Source organism: Puma concolor, chromosome F2, assembly GCF_028749965.1.
Source record: "Puma concolor isolate L17-30 chromosome F2, mPumCon1.1.hap2, whole genome shotgun sequence".
NCBI classification, from domain to species: Eukaryota; Metazoa; Chordata; class Mammalia; order Carnivora; family Felidae; genus Puma; species Puma concolor.
Genome location: NC_141684.1, coordinates 21,986,614 through 22,010,679, shown reverse-complemented (window position 1 = coordinate 22,010,679; position 24,066 = coordinate 21,986,614). Strand labels below are relative to the sequence as shown.

General features: G+C 37.0%; 1 protein-coding gene across 2 annotated transcripts; it reads left to right on the top strand.

The window, feature by feature from the left end:
* Window positions 1–3,224: 3,224 nt before the first annotated feature.
* On the top strand, window positions 3,225–23,690 carry MED30 (mediator complex subunit 30). 2 transcript variants are annotated; one of them, XM_086695923.1, is made up of 5 exons: window positions 3,225–3,565; window positions 11,100–11,258; window positions 13,179–13,283; window positions 13,377–13,441; window positions 23,190–23,690. In XM_086695923.1, the coding sequence occupies exons 1-4, from the start codon at window positions 3,389–3,391 to the stop codon at window positions 13,407–13,409; spliced, it is 474 nt and encodes a 157-aa protein (XP_086552049.1). In that variant the 5' UTR covers window positions 3,225–3,388; the 3' UTR covers window positions 13,410–13,441; window positions 23,190–23,690. The 2 variants fall into 2 exon arrangements, with proteins under 2 accessions (XP_086552049.1, XP_025778547.1); XM_025922762.2 differs by lacking the exon at window positions 13,377–13,441 and having other exon boundaries at window positions 3,227–3,565.
* Window positions 23,691–24,066: the final 376 nt, after the last annotated feature.

The following is a 24,066-nucleotide window of genomic DNA, read 5'->3' as shown; positions in this document are numbered from 1 at the left end:
GCCCTACATGCACAAATAACTAAATTCTCACAACAGCCTGAATGAATAGAAAACAGATTCTGCCCCCAGAGTTTCCAGAAAGTAGCACAGCCTTGCCAATACCTTGATGCTAGCCTGGCGAGACCTTTGCCAGCTGACCTACAACTACAAGCTATTACAGTGGTGTTGTATTAGGGCACTAAATTCTGATAATTTGTCATGTCAGCAAGAGAAAACAAATTCAGGCTATTATTTTAAAGGGGGTGTTTGGGGAAGACCACTCTAAGCAGAGACCTGCAGAGATACCTGGGGGAAGAGCTTTCTGGACCCAAAGGAATAACTCTGAAGTGAGAGGAGATTAGGATATCTGAGGAACAGCAAAGAGGCCAATGTGGCTGGAGTGAAGGGAGAGCAGTAGGTGCTGAGATGGCAGGGGAGGCCAGGGGCCAGCACATGTGAAGCTCTGCAGGTCATGGAGCTTTGGGCTTTATTCTAACCATGATGGGAAGATACTTTGGCAGAGGAGGGACACAAGCTGACTTATATGCTTAAAAGGCTCCCTGTGGGTGTTATAATGAGAGTAGGCTAAAGAGGGCAAGAGGAGAAGCAAGGAAGTTCACTTAGGAAACATTTTTTTTTTTACTGTTATTCAATAATCTAAATAAGAGAAAAAGACAGCTTGGACCCAGGTGGAAGAGGCAAAGTCATGAGAAGTGGTCACATATAGGATATATTTGAATTTTTAAATTTTTTAATGTTTATTTATTTTTGAGAGAGATACAGAGTGCCAGCAGGGGAGGGACAGAGAGAGATGGAGACATAGAATCTGAAGAAGGCTCCAGGCTCTGAACTGTCAGCACAGACCCCGACGTGGGACTTGAACTCGTGAACCGTGAGATCATGACCGGAGCCAAAGTCAGATGCTTAACCAACCAAGTCACCCAGGCGCCTCAATATAGGATATATCTGAAAGTTCGAGTCCACTGTATTTTCTGATGGCTTAGAAAGTAAGGTGGGAAAGAGAAGTCGGATGAGCAACAGAGCACGTGGTGGTGCCAGTTACTGAGATGGGGAAAATCATGGATGAAAGTTGGGGGGATCATGAGTATGGTGGACATGTTGAGTTTTAGATGCTATTTAGCTGTTCAAGTGAAGTGGGATTACCTGGGTGAGTCCAATGCAATCAAATGGGCTCTTAAAGGGGATGAGAGAGGCATTGGACTCAGAACAAGAGAAAGAGCAACATGAAATAGATTCAACTGGCCAGTGTTGGCTTTAAAGAAGGTAGAAAGGACCACAAGACAAGGAATGCTGGTAACCTCTAGAAGCTGGAAAAGTCAAAAGAACAGATTACTGCCAATAGCCTCCAAAAAGGAACAGGGTGCTGAAGACACCTTGGTATTAGCCCAATGAGACTCATTTCCAACTTCTGTTCTTTCAGAACTATAAAATAATAAACTTTGATGTTTTAAGTCATTAAGTCCATGGTAGGTGGTTTTGTTAGAGCAGCAACAGGAAACTAATACAAGTCATAACTTCACTGAAACGTGTTTTTTTCTTCAGTGTACCCTATTGGTAAATGGCATAAACATCACCCATCTGTTCAAGGCAGAAACATGTGTCATCTTTAGTTCCTTCCTCTCCTTCATGCTCCAATCCAATCGACATCAAGTTCTCTAGATTCCACTTATAAATATTTACTCAAAGTTACACACTGTACAAGCTCTCTAATACAGATCATCACCATCTTTCTTTGAGAGGGAAAAAGGAGACAGTACATACCCATCATTCTCCATTTAGCAGCCAGAATAAGCCTTCCAAACTGAATATTTCTGATAATTATTCCTCTCTCCTGAAACTCTTCAATGGCTCGCTGTTTCAGAATAAAGCCCAAACTGCTTGACATGCCTTGTCTCTGTCCTCAGCCTTATTTCCTGACCCTTATCCTCATGCTAAATTTCAGACCCTAGAAAGCATTTGGAGGCCTCTTCACTTGCCACTGGCCTTCCTTGTCCCATGACCCTCTCATAGAAAAGACTCCAATGTTCAGCATCCTCTTCCATTCACCATCAGGACCCAACTTATTCCCTTCAGATTGTTCCTGATCTCCTAAATTGCTAGCACCTTGGTATTAGGATCTTTAACTTTTGCTTCAAAATACTCAGCATAATAATTAGTGTTCTGTTTGTCTCAGGAGGACAGGGCTTTGCCTCACCTGTTCACTACTCCTATCTCCATTCCTAGTACCCAGCATATAGGAGGTAAAGATTTGTGAAATCATAATTGCTCGCTAAGGACCTGTAAATCACTATCTTTAAAATGTCTACAATGATTCCTGTGTAATTTTTAGTAACTATTTCCTTTATTAAGTACTTACAATACAACGTTCAGATACTTTTTAAAATGCACAACTTCTGTGCCAATCACCATTTTTCACATTCTTGACTCACCCCCTCCCCTTTGCAAATTTTATTTTATTTTAATTTTTATTTATTTATTTTAATTTTATTTTAATTTTTCCTACATTTATGTCGCTCAACATGTAGTTATTGAGTGCTTTCTATATGCAAATCGCTAAGTGCTGAGAATACAGTAAATGAATAAAATAGGCATAGTCTCTGTGTTTAACAGTTGGCATTCTAGTATGTATAAGGTGAGGGGAAATCAAAAAGTAAACTTTAAATTATATAGAGCGTGGACTGTAATCAGTGCCAAAGTCAGAAAAGTAAGTAGGTAAGTGTGTGGGAGTGTGTGTAGTGTTAATTTTCTAGAGTGATCGGGAAAGCTATTCGAATAAACCAACATCTGAGCAGGGGCCAATAGCAAATGCGGAGTCCGTATCCGGTCACAGTGAAGCATACAAGATCAGGAATTTCATTTTCTAAATTCAAATCGCAGGTTACCAGTTAAGGGGTATGCGACTCAACAAAATATACTAGCCCCTCTGAGTCTGCAAACGTCACAGACTTGTTACGAGAAATCTCAGCAAGCAAACGAATACAAAATAAGAGCTCTTTTCAGGAATTCTAATGACAGGCTCAGACTCCAGGAAAGAACTCCGGGAAAGCTCAGCCACCTCACAGCACGAGCACCTCCCTCTGGCTGGAGTACAGCCGATGATTGGCTGCTCAACTCCTCCGTCCCGCCCCACCCGGGCTTCCGGTCCAATCCCGGCCGGCTTTAGGCCGAGGTAAGTTCCCAGGAGGCCACCAAGAGGGCGGTTCCCGTGACGTTGAGATGACGCGTTACGTCACGGTGGGCGGAAGTCCCAGCCGCTGTTTTGAAATCTGGCCGCCGTAGTCTTACCAGCGCCTCTTTCCGCAGAGGCCGGCAACAGCTCAGCCCGAGGCAGACGGGAACCCCTGACGCCTGCTCTCAGGCCCTATCGGCCTGAGGCCGCAGCCTCGCCATGTCCACCCCTCCGTTGGCGGCGTCGGGGATGGCGCCGGGGCCCTTCGGCGGGCCTCAGGCTCAGCAGGCCGCCCGGGAGGTCAACACGGCATCGCTTTGCCGGATCGGGCAGGAGACCGTGCAGGACATCGTGTACCGCACCATGGAGATCTTCCAGCTCCTAAGGAACATGCAGGTGGGAAGGAGGGTGGGCGCGCTCCGGGCCGCGCGTGGAGAGAGCGGATGCTTCTTGGAGGAAAGGGGCGCTGGCTTAGTCGTTACGTGAGGCCGCTGGGCGTTAAACGGGGCTGCCCTGGGCAAACCTCAAGTATAGGGTCGCCCCATTTGTATTCAGAAGTATTCCCCAATGATGTGCCTGTCCCCAGGATTCTGCGATGTTAAGGTGATGTTTTCCAGATAGGACTTCTGGAAGATTGAACCCTCATCTTCTACATTCCACCGGATTCTCTAGTTATTAGGCAAACTCTTGTACCTTTAAGGGTAACGGTGGGTCTCTCACTCTGTTAACCTCACTAGACTGGCTTAACTTTCATCTCGTTTTCAAACAAAATACAAAGGACCTAAGGAGCTGAAGAATTCAGATTCTGCTACCCAGTTTTGTTAAACATTTTTATTTTGGTATAACTGACATACAATAAAATGCATTTATTTAAAGTTTTGGCATGTGTATATACTTAGGAAACCATTATCCACCACTCCAAAAAGTTTTCCTCATGCCTCGTTTAAGTCTTTACTCTGGCCTTACTTACATCCGCAGGCAACTTTGGATTTGCTTTATGGCACCATATATTCCTTTGTATTTTCTAGAGGTTCATATAAATAGAATCATACACTATGTCGTTTTTTGTTTTGTTTTTGGTCTGGCTTCTATGACTCAGGATATATCAATAGTACATTCCTTTTGATTGCTGAGTAGTGTCCCATTGTATGAATATATGACAGTTTGTGTATCTGTTCATCTGCTGAGGGTCATTTTGGCTGTGAAGAATACTGTGAATGTTCACCTAACAAATGTTTGTGTGAACACGTGTTTCATTTCTCTTAAGCGGTTAGATGCCTAGAGTGGGACTGTTGGATAATAGGGCAAATATCTATTAACATTTTGAGAAACTTTTCAAACTTTTCTACAATCCCATCAGTGTTTGAGGGTTCTAGTTACTCTTCATCCTTGACAACACTTGTTATTGTATGTCTTTTTGCTTTGCAGATGCCTTCTCCCAGTCTGTGGCTTTTCGTTCTCCTCACATTGCCTTTTGAAGAGACATTTTAAATTTTGATGGAATCGAATTTATCAATTTGTTCTTTTACAGATTATACTTTTGACATCACACCGAAAACAATCTTTGCCTAACCCAAGGTGAAAAAGATTTTCCCCTGTGTTTTCTTCTGGAAGTTTTGTAGTTTTAGGTTTTACATGGAGGTCCATAATGCACATTGACTTTATTTTCCTGGATATCATGATAAATAAGGATCCAAATGCATTTTTTTGCATTTGGATATCCAGTTGTTCTAACACATACTACTTAATTTTAACGCTTGCTGATCTTACTGGTATGTTATGTGGATGCCATTCTTGTTTTTGAGGCTTCTGGTAGAGAGGTGAAGTGACTTGTGCAAAGCAAGTCAGTGATAGGGTAAATTTGAAACCAGGTCTAAGACTCTTACAACTGATTTCAATAATGTACTGTAATTCAGTAATGTTCTATACTGTACAAGTAATCCAGGTGCATAGAAAATGTTTCAACCATGTCAATAGGCCAGTGTGAAAAATAATACAAAGGGAATCCAAGAGAAGATATGAAATCTGGTAATTATTTAAAAATTAATAGATTAATATCTAAAATGATTATAGTGTTAAATGATTTCTCAGAATTTAGTAAATGTTTATTTAAAAAATTTTTTTTATTATGTTTCTTTATTTTTGAGAGGCAGAGAAAGAACACGAGTGGGAGAGAGGCAGAGTGAGAGGGAGACACAGAATCCGAAGTAGGCTCCAGGCTCTGAGCTATGAGCAGAGTCTGATGCTCATGAACCGTGAGATCATGACCTGAGCTGAAGTCGGACGCTCAACCCACTGAGCCACCCAGCTGCCCCATACATGATTATTTTTTAACCTACTATATGCAAAGTAGTGAATTAGGACTAGATCTTCTAGCTAACATTTATCAAGCATTTTCCTTGCTCACACAAACCGTTGTAAGGTTCTAAGAAGTATTTTTATCCTTATGTTACAGTAAAGGAAACTGAGGCTTAAATAGAGAAAGAAGAACTTACCAAACATCACACATAACTGGTAGTTTTTCCTACTAATTGCTTTATAATACTAACTTGCTGTCAAACACTTTGTATTATTAACAGAGGTATAATACACACCCATGACCTACACTAAAAGAACCAAACTCTTTCAAAAGGTCATGGTCTCACGGTTAGTGAATTCAAGCCCCACATTGGCTCTACACTGACAGTGTGGAGGCTGCTTTGGATGATCTCTCTTTCCCTGTCTCTCTGCCCCTCCCCCCTGCCTCTCTCTCTCTCTCTCAAAATAAACAAACTTAAAAAAAATATTTTTAAAGTATTATCAATAACTAGATTACATGTAGACATATATTCAAAACCAATTTGTAAGGGACTATGGTTGTTATTTCTTGGTGCCTCTTACATTGTGAATTCTGGGGTTTAACTCATGTAAGACTTTGAGACCTGTCATAATTGGCAGAAGAAGAAGCAAGAATGTGATCCTTCATTTCCAAAAAGCTGGAAGAAGAAGTGGAACAAACAGGACTACATGTAACCTAATTATTAATACAGTTTTTAGTCTTAAAAATTTTTAAATTACCTTCCATATTACTAATCCAGAAGGATGAAGCACCATAAATACAAACTCCTGAGATTATTATTTTTTTAATTTTTTTAGTGTTTATTTTTGATAAAGAGAGACAGAATGCGAGCAGGAGAGGGGCAGAGAGAGGGAGACACAGTCTGAAGCAAGCTCCAGGCTCTGAGCTGTCAGCACAGAGCCCGACATGGGGCTCAAACCCACAAACCGTGAGATCATGACCTGAGCCAAAGTTGGACGCCTATCCAACTGAGCCACCCACACACCCTATTTCTAAGTGTTTTTAGAGAGGTGGTTATTAGGTCTCCACTAGCCCCTTAAGAATTTGATGGGAAAGTATGGGTTCTCTTCTCAGAAAAATGCACATCTATATATTCTGAATAAAATTTGAGGGGGAATTTTCTTCAAGGATTGCTAGGTCCCAGGTTAAGCTTCCCTGCGTAAGAAAATATTGCTTTGGTTTTGTTATCCTTTAAATATGAAAAAAATATTTAATATGTAATATATTTAGAATTCACAAATTAAAAAAAGGACCATAAAATGGACAGTATCCCTCCCATCCCTGTCTGCTGGCTCTCTAACCCCTTTCCACAGGCAATAAATGTTAATGCTTTTTATGATTATCCTTATGTATCCCTCTAGATATTCTTTGCATATTTTAGCAATGTGTGTGTTTATTCTTTCATTTTTTCCTGTTTTTGCACAAATAACAGTATATTATACACAACACTTTGCACCTTGCTTTTTTCATTTGGTATATTTTGGATTTGTTGATATCTGCACAGAATATATCTCCTTTTCCTTTTAGGGTGTATTACGGTAACACAATTCATGGAAAGACTGTAATTTATTCATCCCATTCTCTAGGTATTTGGGTTGCTTTTAATCTCTCACTGTTATGCTGCAGTGAATAACCTCCTGCATAAATGTGCAAGTATACCTGTAGGATGAATTCTTGGAAGTGGCTCTGTGCTTCTGTAATTAGATAAATTTTGAAGAATTGCCCTCCATGGGGATTGTACCAGCTTATGCTACCATGTGCTAACCGAGACCAACAACCGGGCTCTGACTAATAGCGAGTTATATTTTTGGACCTTTGATCATCTGATAGATGAAAATCTACATTTCTTCTAGTTTTAATGAGGAATGAGTTGGAGCATCTCTTCATACATTTATGAATCATATTTCCTTATCTGCTAGCTGCTTGTTCATATTATTTGCCCCCCCCCCCTTTCTGTGTGGTTTTTTTTTGTGTGTGTGTTTTGTTTTTTAGTTTGTGGGTTTTTTTGGGTTTTTTTTTTTTGGTCTTTTTTACCCTCTCCCTCAATTTATAAGATTTGGCTATTTACATATTAGAAGAACTTGGGTCTGTGTGATAGAACTTGCAAGTATTTTTCCCCTAGTCTGTTGTTTGCCCTTTGGCTCTGATTATGGAAGTTTTGCATATGTATTTTTTAAGGTAGTTGAATTTATCAGTCTCTTAGGGCTTTTGGGTTCTATGTCTAGTTAGGAAGGACTTTCCCACTGCCGATTCAGGAAGATTTCTGGGTTTTGTTTCCATTTTTATATCTAAAACTTTAAAGCATATGGAATTTATCCTTCTATAAAGTGTGAGGTATGGCCCCAGCCCTTTGTTTTCCAAAAGGTTGAATAATTCATTTTCCTCTTCCATTGATCTCAGATGCTACTTCATACAAAAGAATCTATTTCTGGATGCTCTATTACATTTGGTTGCCTGTCATTTATGTAGTAATCCCAAATTTTCTTACATTTATGGTGACTCTATAATCTGTTTATCTTATTTCCAAAATTGCCATGGCTATCCTTGTTTATTTTTCCACATGTACTTTAGAATAGCTTGATTAGTTCTGAGAAAAACCTGCTAGCATTTTATTACGTTGATTTAAACTAGAGAGACCTTACGTCAATGTGATGTTGAATCTTACTAACCAAGAGCACAAATACCTTTTATTTTGTCCTGTGAACTATTTAAGTTTTCTTCTTTATCTTGAAAATTTTAAAGTCTGTTCCTGGGTATTTTATCTTTATTGTTGCTATTGTAAGTGGGGTCTTTTTCCTTTCTCATTTTCATTTGTTTTCATATATGAAAGCAAAGCTATTTTCTATTAGTTTTGTGCCCATCTCTTTCTTGACTACCTTTGTTGAGAGTAGCACCTTATCATTTATATCTTATCCATATATAGTGATGATTAGACCACTTCCTTTTTAATGTTTCAACTTTTTATTTTTCTAATTGCTTTGGCCAGGGCCTCCAGAATAGTGTTCACTATTTGTATTAGTGGTCTTAATAAACATCCTGTTCTGTTCCTGACTTCAGTGAGGATGCTTTTAATGTTTCTACATTAATCATGCTGCTGAGTTTTTAACCAAGATACATGTATTTTATAGTGCTGGGAAATTTTTACTGTTTTATATTTAAGAATGAATGTTGAATTTAATTGAACGCCTTTTTAGTGTCCAGGGATGTGATCATATATTTACAGATCTTCCTCAGTATTCAAGAGTGAGATGGTGATTGATGAGCTTTTCAGCTAAACGTATACCTTACGGATATATACCAAAAGATCTTAGGCACTATTACAACTTATATTCTGTGGTAGAGGAAACCTTGCCTCCTATGTTCACTACTGTACCTTAGCTTTTAGAATACTGTCTGACACATGAAAAGTGTGAAAGAATTTTTTGGAGAAATTAAATCTTCCCTTCTTTGAGAATCTAATGCTGTCTATGAAAACTAATACCCAGACTTGGTTAAGTGGGTATACTTGAAGAGGGGGACACTTTGCATTTCAAAAGGATTTTGTTTTTCTTTATGAAAGGATTTACTTCTTTTACATAACACACACTTCTTAGTGAATTTTAAGTACAGATATATGGATAAAATAATTCATTGAAGTAAAATAATTCAGACTGTACTTTAAAACCTTTTGTGGGTATGCACTATACTAAACAGGGATATAAATGTGAATAACTTACAGTCTTCACAAAGTAGAAAATATGGGCCAAGTACTAAACCTACTACATAAAGGTACAGGTAAAGGTACAGTGCTTTGTATGCAAGATGTAATCATTATACCGCCTATTGTCACCCAAACAGGAAAGCAGGGAGCCTCTGAGACTGTTCTCTGGTTTGTTACTATTACAAAAGTTTGTTAACTGAAGGTTCCTGACAAACTCTACATTGTATTTAGTTCAAGCCCTTTTTGGGGGTGAACTTGTAATGCCTTTTTTCTTTAAAAGTTTCGACTGATTTAGCCTTTGATATTTTATCACGTTTCTTGGAGGTATCGTCCTCAGAGTGTTGAAATGCTTGAGAATTTTTGAAAATTGGGACGTCTGGGTAGCTCAGTCGGTTGAGCGTCCAACTCTTGATTTTGACTCAGAAAATGATACCAGGGCCATGGGATTGAGCCCCCCATGGGATTCTCTCTCCCTCTTTCTCTGCCTCTACCTTGCGCTCACTCACACACTCTCAAAATAAACATTAAAAAAAAATTGCTGAAAATCCTAATAACCCATTTCAGATAATTTCAGAAGGTCCATCTCCTTAACTGATAAATCATAATATTGCAGGAAATTGGGAAATGATAGAAAAGAAGTAATTATTCAAGCTGACTTCCTATTACATGTTTTTATCAACTACTTGTAGGCCTTTCCGGTCCTTTTTTCATGTTTATGGTTTTATCTACTTGCAATGATAGTATCCTGTCTTCTTTTTTTCTCCAAGTACTGTCCTATGCATTTTTTTTTTTTTTTTTTGTATTCCTACCTCATCTGTTTAGAAAAAAAGAGTAAACTGAGGTTTAGAAAGACTAGCTAATCTTATCTATCGGGTAGTAGTTAGCGTCTTGGTTTTAAGTCATTTCAATCCCCAAGATAAGTGTATGAGTGAATGCTTACAATCAAAGCACCTCATATACTAGAAAACATGGTACAGGTATTGTTAATTCAAATGTTAGGATGATTTCACACATCAAATTGTGGAAATAAAATACTGTACAGAATATTTTGATGTACAAAGAAAGGAAGAGCTTGTTCATGAGGTTCAGCAATGCACAAAAGGTGCATTTATTTATAAGTTCTAAATAATAGTCAATTTCCATATGTCTGTGATTTTACCATTTCAATACATACTTTTTTGGCTTCTTTTGATAAAAGTCCTGAATTAAAAATATATAAGCATCCAAGACAGAGCTGTGATCATAGCAGTTACTTGCAATAATTAATGATCCTCAAGTATAGATTGATTTGCATCTCTCTCTCCTGCTGTTGATTTCTTTTTAAAGTAAAACTTTTGGTGACAGCTTTATGCTTTAGTGCATGCCTTGAGCATCTTAATGATCTTTTAGTTATTTTGAGATCATTTTGCAATAGCAGCAGTATACTGTTCCTTTCTTCTGCTGAAAAGTCATGATCTTCACTTTGTATTTTGTACTTTTCTTTTGCTTTTTCATTTTTAACTTCCCAGTTTAAATTGCATTTTGTTTTTAACTTCCAAGGTAAGTTCAGCAGCTTGCTGCCTTTTTTAAATAGTAAGCAATATTAAAATCATGGCATTATTTTTAAAGTTTTAACATACTTCAAATATTAGAGGGGAAAGTTTTTCAGCTGGACAGAGACGCTTATCATGCAGTTTTTTCCAGAGCTGTTTTACAGCACTGAAGCAGTATGCCAAGGAGTAACAAATGAGCAAGTATTACTCTTCAAATCTTAAAATTTTGCACTTGATTGTGAGGAATGGTTTGCTTTTATACAGTGCTTAAGAAAATATTTCTGTTCTGCCAGCTTTACTTCTAGAAAATCTCGATGGTCATTACTTCATATTTTTCTTGTTTTTGTTTTGTTCGATAAGCTGCCAAATGGTGTCACATACCATACTGGAACATATCAAGACCGGCTGGCAAAGCTACAGGATCACCTTCGCCAACTTTCTATTCTCTTCAGGAAGCTGAGATTGGTCTATGACAAATGCAATGAAAATTGTGGAGGGATGGATCCCATTCCAGTGGAGGCAAGTGTTAGTGGTAGAGGGAGGATGATATAAGATGCAGGACATTTGTAATGTTTTCCTCTCTATTTGCACGGTATTTCCAGAGTTTGAATTATATTGGTTTTACTTCTGACTAGAGAAGATGAAAATAGGATACGTATGCATAGAATTAGTACTATCTTTTCATGTTAATACCTTACAGATTTTAACATCTAGGCTTATAGTGAACTTTTGTTGTTAGAGAAGAGAGTGGTCTATGGCAATTTTTATTAATACTGCTGGTGTCTGTATTAAATCAGTACATGATTTTTTTAGCAGGAATTTTAGATAGTGTTGTAAAATCCTTTTAAAATAGTTTTCATGTAAGCCCTTTACAGATGAAAGATTATGTTTTCATCGTTATTAATTTAGATTAGCTGAGTGGAATCACTTTAGTTGTAAAATAGATTTCTTAAACTTCATCTTGGGTCATAGATATATTCAGTTCACTAGGTATATGATATTTTTATAGGTGGCCCTTTCCTGTTGACAAGTTCTGTCTCTGCCAACACAAGTAGCTGGGAAGGTCTGGATGTTCTCACTACATATAGAAAACAATTTTTTGTGTTGAGTGCTTCCTTGTTGAGTGATCAGCATGTAAAGGATGAACAGAGAAAAGCGTAAACTGCAAAACAGCCTGAAAAGAAGTGGTCAGAAATACAGAAGAAAGATCAGAAATGTGGTCGACATTGTCAGATGCTGCAGCAAAGGGAAACAGAGAATGAAAATTGTCCAGTAGATTTTGCTAGCGGGAAATCATTGGTCTATATGAGCAGAGCTTTGGTGAGATGTTAGCAATTAGAAATCAGATCGCAATGGGTTGAAGATTAAACGGGAAATAAGGAACTGGAGCCAACAAGTAGACATTCATCTTCAAAACGCTTAGATAAAAAGAGAGAAAAACAGTAGATGGAAGGATGGTTGGCATCAAGGGTTTGGGGGAAAGGAAAGGAAAAAAGCCTTTAAATGAGAGAGACCAGACATGTTTAGATTATAAAGCAAGAAAGCAGTATGGAGAGAGACTGGGGGGAGGGTGAAGAAATGAGAGCACAGGAATAGAAATTCATCATCTTCAGGAGGGAGGACAATTCTGCATTGGGAGAGGAAAGGAAGACAGAGTGGTTGTGGATGTGGATAAGTTTATATCTGTCCCAAGAATTTGAAATTTGGCCAGATGACTCCTGGTTGTACCATGTGTTCACCTCTGGCTGTTCCTACATTGTTAATGTAAGATGGAAAAGACTAAATGATTCCTGAAGTCTCTGTCACATTTATGAGGGCCTTCATCAAATAAACCTTATCATAAGCCATACATGTTTCATTATTAATTCTGATGTTTCATTGCTGTATAATTTTTTCTCCTACAAAATATCTTTCTCCCAACCAGTTAAGACATCTAGAAATCTGCATAGACGCTGAAGTTCTAGATAGCAAAGTAAATGACATTTATATAATGCACATCCATGAAGTTCCTTTCTTTCTAGTATAGATGAAAGAAAGTCTGTTCTATCTCAATGGACTATACATTTGTTAGGACTATACATTTGTTAGGGGCAGGGATCACACCTTACTTGTCATTATTTTTGTAGTGTCTCACCCAGCATCTGGGAACTCAGTATTTGCTGATTGAATGGATAGGGTATTATTTAATTGTAAGCAACAGTTAATGTAATGTTATAAGGGCTGTTTTGCAAAAGAAACCTGAAAAGCTAATGTGTAGAAGGCACTGAAATGATAAACTTCTAATGCTGTTATTTTAGGCTATCACCTGAATTGAAATTTATTTATATACCATTAAAAGAAAAGCATACAAACTAACCTTAATCAGAGACATTTTGTATACCCATGTAATTGCAAACTTCATATCATGTTTTTAACTTTTAACTCGTCTCTCATTCTCAGCAACTGATTCCATATGTGGAAGAAGATGGCTCAAAGAATGAGGACCGCACTGGCCCACCTCGTTTTGCTAGTGAAGAGAGGCGAGAAATTGCTGAAGTGAATAAGGTGAGTTATCAGTCTATGTATTTTATATTTTGCAATCATGGATAAAAATTACAAGGGTGTCTATGTAACTCAAAGACATAATTTGCATTCTAGAATTACATGAAGTCGTTTCTGTGGCAAATGTAACCTAGTTAAGAGTATAACCAAGAACTAAAAAGGTAAGCAGAAAAGCCACCTGAATAGTCAAAAGAGAGATTGCAGAATTCATGCCATAAAGCTGTTAGAAAAACTTCATGGGCATTCAGTCACAACTCATTTACTCTTTTCTTTTCTAGGCAGAATTCTTGCTTTCTAGCTTATGGTATATTTGGAGCAGCAAATGATAAAAATTCACAAATAGAAAATTTTTGCAACACGTTCCCTATAATCTCCTAACCCAGGACATAATTATTTGATTTCTCACTTGCTATAAAGTAATTGGATTGTAAGATCCTATTCACATTTGCAACAACAAATATTTAGTCAGGAATTACCTCAATGATTTATGTGACTAAACTTGTTAAGATACATAAAAAACGGGTGCCTGGGTGGCTGTCGGGTAAGTGGACTCTTGATCTCAGCTCAGGTCATGATCTCTTGGCTTGGGAGATGGAACCCTGCATCAGGCTGTGTGCTGACAGAACAGAGTCTGCTTGGGGTTCTCTCTCTCCTCCCTTCCTCCACTTGTGCGCGCACTCTCTCTCTCTCTCAGAATAAATAAATTATAATACAAAATACATAATGAAGTTTTGAATAATTAAAAGAACACATAAAGTTCTTGTGTGGACAATAGATATTCTAAAAATGCCAGTATTGAGTGTGAATTCTCTTAAAAGTACACAAAATAATAAGATTTTAGTGCAATACCAATGAAAAAACAAATCCAAATAAAATCCAAATTGGAATTTTTTCTTGCAAACAAACTAAAACATCAAGGAAAATTCTCAAAGAGTAATGAAACATCTCTTTGCTTCAAAAATTAAAACACAGTATGGAGAATATTATTAAAAAAAATTGTGAAATACTGGTATGAGACAGATTAATAAAATAGCCAGAAAAAATAGTCTTCCTATTACATATGAGAATTTATTATGACAGAAGAGGGATTGTTTGGAAAATTTTTCTTTAAAAATAGAAGCTTTAGGGGAAGTTAGCTAGCTTTTACATTATGCCATATGTCAAAATTAATTTCAGAGTTGAAAATAAGACCTGAAAAACAAAATATTGGAAAATTAAGAGAAAAATGTATATCAAAACCAGGAGAAAGGAAAAAGCTGGATTTTATAAAGTTTTATTTCATTTTTTTCATAAAAGGAGAAAAACAGATTAAGAAGATTTCAAGAAAATTTGATAGTAATGAATGAGCATAAAGAACATACAGCAGGAAATCTGTAGGGGGTGAGGAGGTGATTAGGAACTTTTAATTTATATTTTGAAGAACAAATGGTGTTTGGTAGAGATACGAAGCATTCATTTATTAAGAAATATGTTTTGGGGCACCTGAGTGGCTCAGTCAGTTAAGCATCCGACTTTGGCTCAGGTCATGATCTCACGGTTCATGAGTTCGAGCCCCACGTCAGGATCTGGGCTGACAGCTCAGAGCCTGGAGCCTGCTTCAGATTCTGTATCTCCTTCTGTCTGCCCTTCCCCTGCTTGCACTCTGTGTCTTGCATTGTCTCAAAAATAAATAAACATTTAAAAAAAATTTTTTTTAATAAAAAAAAAGAAGTGTTATATGTTTCTGTTGATAATCTATGCATTAATTCACAATAGATGTGCTCTGTTACTTTTTCCTGGAATAAGCCTTTTTTAATAAAATACAATGGATTATGCACATAAACAAAATAGCATTATAGTGGTAACTTTGATTTCAGACTACTACGTGTGACATAGAGTTTGTTCTCTACCATAGAAGATTTTATGTATTTTAGAGAAAAAAAGAAGGCTGTGTAAATTAAAATATAATCTTTCTTAATATAGGTTTCATTTCACTTTTCATTTCTCTGAGTTCCTCTTCTTTTTTTTTCTAATTTGATGGCTTAGAAGTAACACTTGATTTTTTAAAAAAGGTCTTTTATATAGTCGGAATACAGTAATACTTTGACAGTATGTAATCCAAAAAATCTTATTAGCTATTGATTTAGAATTTTGTGAATTTTAAGAGAAGGATATGATTGATACAAAGGATAAGATATATAAAAAAATTTCTTTCCCCAGTTGAGGATTTAGCTTTCTTCCAGTCTCTCCCTCTCATGGACCCACCTACATACTTTCCTTACCCCAGTGTTTCCGATACAGTTATAATTGAGGCTTAGAAAATATTCTGTGTATTAAGGCATATAAATATTGTTTATTCCTTAGCCACATATTAAACTAGTGTCCTTTTCTTGAACGTTTTTTTTTGTCCATCTGGAGTTAATAATTAGCCTCCAGGTTAATAAGTAATTTTTTAAAATTTTTGGTTAGTTCTTTATGCATCTGTAGCAGCATCTCAGTACTGTTTTCCAACTTTCCACAGAGTCAGAATTATCAGGAAATTTATTGGTTCTTTCCCCCCACCCCTACCCAAATCCTCCCATCATCTTGCAAGGTCTGGATTGAATGCTGTCTAGGCCTGCTGTTTAGCATTGTCCTGGGGCTTCCTTCACCCCTTCTGTTGGCTTCACTGTTCTCTCAGTCTCCTGTCTTCCTTTCTCTTGGTTTACTGCCTTGTTGGTTAGGTTCAAATATCAGTGGCTTCTTCAGAACGAATGCAGGGACTTAAGTTTTAGTCTTCCCGTAGCTGTCCACTTGATAGTTCGGCTGGCTATAAAAATTCTATGTTGTAAATTAATTTCCCTCAGAAATTTGAAGGTATTCTTCCATAATCTTCTCAAATAGGGTTTGGCAAACTTTAAAGGACCAGATAATAAATATTTTAGGCTTTGTGAGACATTCATGATCTTTGTTGTGATATAAAAACCATCCTTAGCTCACAGGCCGTACAAAACCAGGTCATGTGTCAAGAGTTTGCAACTGCTATCTCATTTTGTTGTCTTTCTAAATTGAGGCTCTAAAAGATCTGGTGAACATCTGATGTTTACTCATGAGCCATTTATATTTTAAGAATGAGGCTCTAGAAAGCTAATAATAGGCTTTGTGAGTGGACTTCATGTCAAGATAGGTGTTCTCCTTGGGGGATCCCCAACAATCATTTTCTGAGGCTTTTTTTTTTTTTAAGTCTGTTCAGTTTCTTCAGAGAAGAATCTTCCAGTGTCCTACATAGATATGCTCTTGTCCTCTTGCATTCTGCTGTGCTGGTAGGACTAAATCCACAGCTGTTGTGGTTCAGTTTCATAAAAAACAAACCTCCTGATCCTTAGAGGTGGGACAGGGCACAGGGAGAGGGTACTCAGTCACCTGTTTGTAAGGAGTGGGAGTGAGCACGTGCGGCTCTTGGTAGTCCCTGGAGCTCTTTGAGCTGTTCCTCCAGTTTTCATCCCCAGGCCTGGTGCAGTTTCCATGGCACAGCAGTCTCCCTGCTCTCAGTGGCATCGTCCCTGCATCCACCTGGACTGTAGTTTCCTCCTAAGTCATTTACCACTCCCCTTCTACTTGTCCTCTTAAACTTTACCACCTTGTATCTACTGCTGCTTCCTTTCTGATCATTTTTCTCCACATGGGTTTATAGCTTTTTTCATTTATCTCCTGCCATTTTATTAGGGCTTTGAGAAAAAGAGATAAGCACAGGTATTTAGTCCACAGTGTTTACCTGCAGCAGGTTTATTTCAATACACAAAATAGATACACAGTATTTCTGAAGGTTTGTCTGTTTATGGAATAAAAGCCCATATTTCAAGTTTTGTGTTCCTATCTATACTTAAAGCATTTAAGAACTCTTTCTTTGATTAAATTATTTGAATGCTGATTTTGCTGTTTTAAGTGCTTCTAACTTTGGGGTAAAACTTGTTTTAGTTAACATATTGAAGTTTATTACAAAGAAGAAAGAATCTGTTTAGATGTTTTAATTGAACAGATTTAAAGCTTAGCCCTAGATTTCTATAGGAGCTATTTTTTAAAGGAGAATTTAGGGGGAAAGTATCTTGAGTGGCAGGAGAAATACTCATTTGATGGTCTCATACTCTCTCTTACTTCCTAGAAACTGTTATTATATTTTGAAACAGGAATGGAGAATAAGGCAGTAAACAGAGGTGTAAACAAAAAAGGAGGAGGGACGACTAAGATTTGGTTAACTCAAACTGAAATCCAAAAAATAAGGCAGAAGAGAAAATAGCCAAAACTAAGCAAAGTGGATTTTTTTAACCTAAAAAAGTTTTAATTCATTCCTGAAATAAAACATTATGTGTGAATTGAATGTAACACATATTTTGACTATTAATAAAGTTACGTATAATTAGTGCTACTAACGTTATTTTATTTATTCTTTTCTTCCAATTTCATTCAACTTTATACTTCGCTTCTAGAATACAAGATTAAAATGTATAATTGAAAAAATTTTTAATGTATATTTATTTTTGAGAGAGAGAGCGAGCAGGGGAGGGGCGGAGCAAAAAGGAGAGAGAGAATCCGAAGCAGGCTCCGCGCTATCAACACAAAGCCTGGCATGGGGCTCGAACTCACAAACTGTAAGATCATGACCTGAGCCAAAATCAAGAGTCAGACGTTTAACTGACTGAGCCACCCAGGCTCCCGTAATTGAAAATCTTTATAACACTAAGCTCGTGATCAATGGATATATTTTTCTGCCTTGATGGCACACACACCTGAGTGTTTCTGTGAAGAATATCATTTTTTTTTTTTTAGAATTTTTTTTCAAATGTTTATTCTTGAGAGAGAGAATAGAGCGAGCAGGGGAGGGGTGAGGTGAGGGGTGGGGGACAGAGGATCTGAAGTGGGCTCTACACTGACAGCAGAGAGCCTGATGTGGGACTCAAACTCACAAACTGCAAGATCACAGCCTGAACTGAAGTGGGATGCTTAAGTGACTAAGCCATCTGGGTGCCCCAAAGAATTTTTTTTAATAGCTACCTACAGATGGTAAAATGTTGCCCTGATCTAATTTTGTGATCATATAGATGCTACTAAAAAATAGTTTAAATTCTTTGATTTGTTTTTTCAACTACTTAGAAACTATATTCATAAACTTAAAATTTTACATGCCTTTTGTCTATTATTTTTATCTATTCTCTTTGCTGTTACGTAAAATTTTTATTATTAGGTGATAGTAGTAGAGCTTAAGGTTCACAGCAATCTTAGCTAGTAACACATCAAAGTAATTTGTCTTAGACTACTAAAATGAATAATTTTTAATAATGGCCATATCTCTTTTTGTTTTGAAATACCAACATACCAGATTTAACTGGAAAACAGAAACAGAACAAGCTTCAAAATGATTGCTAGGGAATTTTTGTTTGTTTATTTTTTCTCCTCTAGGATTTAGAAAGATTTTTCTTTGGCTTTTTGGGTTTTTTTATTGAATATTAAAATACTCATATATTTTGGTCCCTGCTCTGTGCCAGCCATCATTCTAAGTGTGGAGTTTCTGCCACGAATCAGTCAGGTGTGTTGCCTGGCACCATGCATATTTCATGCAAGTGGTTAGGGGTCTTCTCTGAGGACAGAAGACTCTAGTGGAAGCAAAGCAGCACCCTTTCATGTACCCATTTGTTGTGACAGAGATTTACAAAAATAACTGGAACTTAAATAAAAACATAAATATATACCAGATCATATTTTTAATACATTGGTATTTGCTTATATTAAATGATTAAGTTGCTTTATGGACCTAATCAGTAATAAAATATTCTTGGCATTCAATTAAAATTATTCAAAAATTAATTACAATGTATATTTTCCTTATACTGTAAATAAGCTATGTAAAATAAGCTTTATATACCCCTCAGTGAACTCTCATTCAGTCATTTTCAAAATACTACTATATCTTTGTGTACTTAAAATTGTACAGTACACCACATTACTGGTATGTTTACTATTTAATATATGGTCTGCCTGGCTTCTAACAATGTATATACCACCAGTACCTACCATAGGCCATGAAATTTGGCAACACAAAATTTTATAATTAGTGTTTGATATAAATCATGAGATGACAGGATGGTCTAGTTTCAATAGTCAGATGTTTGGCTTATTTAAATATTTTTTATTTTCTCTTTGTGCATTCTAGACTCCATAATCCCTAATAACCCAAGTAAAGACTGAACACCTGTTTGAGACTATATGTTTTAAGGACATCAGAATGAGTTCTATTTTGCTTAAACTATTTTATTGATGGAAAAATGAAAGAGTGGGTAGTTTTTACAGGGTTGACATATCATTGAGTCCATGCATTTAGAAATTAAAGCATTTTTTGACCAGTGGTCACAACCTTTATGTGAATATTAAATTACATGGTATGACTTAACATAAACATTTTTAAGTGTCTGCTCTACTTACACATTCACCTGTTAATGTAACAAGTTAGGCACAGCTGATGGATTTTGATAATAGCAGCTGTCAACCTCTGTTAAAATCAATCCGGGCAAGACTGTATATATTAAATCCTGTATCATGTCATGAAAATTTATTTACAGTTTAACCACTCATAAGCATAACTGTCAGCTTTGCTGTTGATAGCTTCATGATGTGTTTTGGCTCTAGATATTTTTCTTTGCTAATTATTTTTAATTTAAAACTTTGTGGCATCTTTGAGAAAAATTTTCCAAGTGCCTTAAAATATACCATATATATTTTTTTAATTACAGTTACCTAGAGTTGAATATTACCTTGAGAAAACCCTACATTTTTTTAGTTCTCTTTATTTCTTAAGTCATCCATCATTTCACCCAGTTATCTGGGTCCATTTTTGAAGAATGAGGCAAAATTTTTTTAGACAAGTACATTAGAATTTGTATTTCCAGGGGCACCTGGGTGGCTCAGTCGGTTAAGCATCTGACTTTGGCTCAGGTCATGATCTCGTGGTTTGTGAGTTCAAGCCCCGCATCGGGCTCTGTGCTGACAGCTCGGAGCCTGGAGCCTGCTTCGGATTCTGTGTCTCCCTCTCTCTCTCTGCCCCTCCACTGCTCATGCTCTGTCTCTTTCTCTCAAAAATGAATAAACTTTAAAAAAAAAAAAGAATTTGTATTTCCAAAGGAATATTCTTTGAAAGTAGTCTTACTGCTAAGTTACGCATTTATGCCAGTGATGCACCCACTGTGGGAGCCATTGGACCTGTTTTGATATTGATTTTAAAGTGTATTTTTAACGACTCAAGAATATAATTTTATTACTTCCAGTTACTCCTTAATTTATACTGAAAATTTGATCACTGAGCTTGTTTCACCAAGCTTGGCCTTTGAATGGTTTTCAGTTGTTTTTAAAATTTAAATCATTCCTCTTTCTTCTTTTCCATGGGCACAGATTTGTCACCATTAAAATTATGCAGGAGAATCCATCTCACACATCTGTCTAGTTAACCTTTTTCATTCAAGTTTTAACCATATTTTTTCTTCCAGAACTTTAATGGGCCCCTACTACCAAGCCCAAGTTCCTCCTCCTAATACTCTGCTCACTACCAGTTTTCTGGACCCCTTGTTTGCTGCCCCACCAGTCAGAAGTAGGGTCTCTGTCTTCTGGCGTCACACAGCATCTGCCTTCCCAGGCTACCAGCCTAGTCACTTGGACATTATTTTCTTCCTCCTTGATGCAGAATTTCCTCAAGGCAGAAACTATTCCTTATTCATTTTTCTCCCTTTACAATGCCTGACCTGGAGCTTTGTACATAACATATCCTCAGTAAATACAGAACAGAATGTGTTACAGGCTCAGAATTCCATTCCAAAGAAAAGTTCTGAAACTTTTAAAAGTAATCATATTCAAGATATGTCAGAAGGTACTAATTTAAATGAGTTTTTGTTTTTTTTTTAATATCAACTTGCCTTCTTTCTGTTCCTTGTATTCTTACTCAGTAGCTCTTTTGCACTGTCCCTGAAAAATTAGAGAGGGGAGTTGTGGGAATGGCAGCCTCTCATGGCTGGGGGAGTGAGCAATGGCTCAGTGGGGATGGCAGCGGACTCTGAACCATTTTGAAGCCAGCAATTAGTTCACTCAACTAAACTCACTGGCTTTCATCACAGGTGTCTATGTAACTGACTGTGCTCCCAGATATGGGTGTACAGATAGAACTGGCAGGGGCCTCGTCCATTATATGATGCCATCTCATAAGAAAACTGAGGAGGAATTTTTCTGAGATGAAATATCAAGTTAGGGGCAAAGTTAGAACTGGGCCTGAGGTTTCCCCCCCACCTCCCAGTATACAGTAGGGCACCTTTACTCCTGTGTCCCTCTGCTTGCTGCTCCCCTTGATGGCCGGCAGAAGTACCTGTTTCTTGATCTCTAGGATGGAAAATACTTTACGGGCCTGGTACCCGCCATCTGGTCACCCATCATTCCACCCAACTATCTGGGTCCATTTGATTAGATTCTATGCACAGTTGCTTCAATAACCGCCACATACTTGTGACAACAGAACTAGAAGATGGGCCAATCTGAAATCTAAGGAGACTGAGTAGCTAAAATACTAACAGTATCTTTTTCCCAAAAACAGTGTTAACGTGAGCTTCATGAGACTGCATACTGTACACAATGCCCTGTGTACTGTATATCCTGTTTTTATCTGTGTTGTGTTCTCTCCTCAAATGTGAATTAAATTTAATATTAAACATTCAAATCTATGTGCATTGTTTTCTGTTTTCCAGTAAAAGTTTCCTGTTCCTCCCTTTTAGCTTCTTCCTGCTCTCTGACTCTAGATAAAATAGGATAACTTAATCCTAGTTTGCTTTTTAATGAAATCAAAATTAAGATTTTTAGACCTCTTTATAATGAATGTACTGCTTTATCTGGAGGTATTTTAATATAGTAGCTTTAAAATTATCTAATTAAAGATATTATTTCCTAATGTAAGGTTCTAAAAGGTCACTGAATAGTAATGATTATTATTATAATAACTAGTAAGTACTTTGACCAGAAGTTCTCTATTTTGTTTTACCTCAGCAGACATTTGCTACATGGGATTTGAAGGAAGTGCTTACAGACAAGTTTATAAACCGTGGTCTGGTAGAAACCCAGATATGGAGATTCAGAGCCATGTGCGTTCAGGGAGGGCATCCTGCAGATCTTAGCTGTGAACAAGATTACATCAGAGACTGTGCCAATTGGTCTTCAGTTTTCAGAAGCAGAAGCAGATTGCACTTCCTGCTGTGGGCAAGGAGTGGCTTCTGCCACATTTTTCAAAGACCAGTTGCATCAGGCATTGTATTTGCATTAAACTTTATTTCCTGTATTCACGGTTTTTTATGTTCAGTGCCTACGAGGAACATTTGTTGAGTGCTTACTTATATGCCAACCTAATTTTAACATTTATGTGAATCAAATCTTTTAATCCTCATAATAACTCTTAGGAGGTAGGTTCAAATTTATCCCTGTTCTTCTGATGTAGAAACTGAGGCACAGAGAGTTTAAGTAATTGGGCCAACGTCATATATGTAGTTAGTGAAGGAGAGGAGCATGAACCCAAGAGATTCTGGCTCTAGAGGTTATACTCTTGACATTAGGCTACACTGCATCTTAGAAAACCTGTATCTTAGGTTTTATAACAATTAAACGTTTAGCTTAGTTTCTTTGATTGGGAATGGAGGCAGAAAGGGAGGCACAGGGGTGGAACCAGAGGCCTCTGTGGGCTGAATTAGAATTCATTATGCCTTTCAGAGAATATATGTGGCCAGAAAAGATAGAGACCTTTTCTGCATGAAGGAAGTATTTAAGCTTATTTCTGTCTGGATCATTAGAGTTCTAACTTTTGACATGTTAATCTTCTCACTTCATGGTCTATAATTCATGAAACATTTTTGATAAATTCTTTTGTTTCTACAGAAACTCAAACAGAAGAATCAACAGCTGAAGCAAATTATGGATCAATTACGAAATCTCATCTGGGATATAAATGCCATGTTGGCAATGCGGAACTAAACTGATATTTAAATTTCCTGCTTTACACGTTATGCTGTTTTTTTCCCTCAAGTATTTTTTCCCTTTGAAGAAGATTATTTATCTGCTTTTATTCTACTCACTAGAATTAAAGTTCCTATTTTTACATTGCAGTTTTACATTAAAGTATTCATTGGCAGTTGTTTTTTAAGCTATTGATTCTGTGAATAACTATTGTAATAAACTTTGATAGGGTTTATGTTTTGGTTAATCTTCAGGAGTTTTTTAAGCAAAATAAGTTTTGTAAATAAATTTTCAACTTGATCAGTGGTGGTTTTGCTCATTTTATTACCCTTTTTAGGAGTAAAGGTTTAAACATTTTTGCATATGGAAATACCAAGTACTGTCTTATCTGTAGTACAAACTAATTAAACTTGTAAGTCACCATTTCAGCTTAATTTTTTTTCGAGTCTCAAACAAGTTAATTTTTTAAAAATGTTTTAATGTTTATTTTTGAGAGAGAGAGAGAGAGAACACGAATGGGGGAGGAGCAGAGAGAGAGGGAGACACAGAATCTGAAGCAGGTTCCAGGCTCTGAGCTGTCAGCACAGAGCCTGACATGGGTCTTGAACCCACAAACCGTGAGATCATGACCTGAGCGAGCCTAAGTCAGATGTTCAACTGACTGAGCCACCCAGATGCCCCTCCCAAACAGGTTAAAATGAGGAAATAATTAACTTGTATATTGCTGTAAATTGATGAAAATTACTTTTAATGTGTGCTTTAAGTGTTGGATCTTACTTGGAATGATCTATGTCTAACC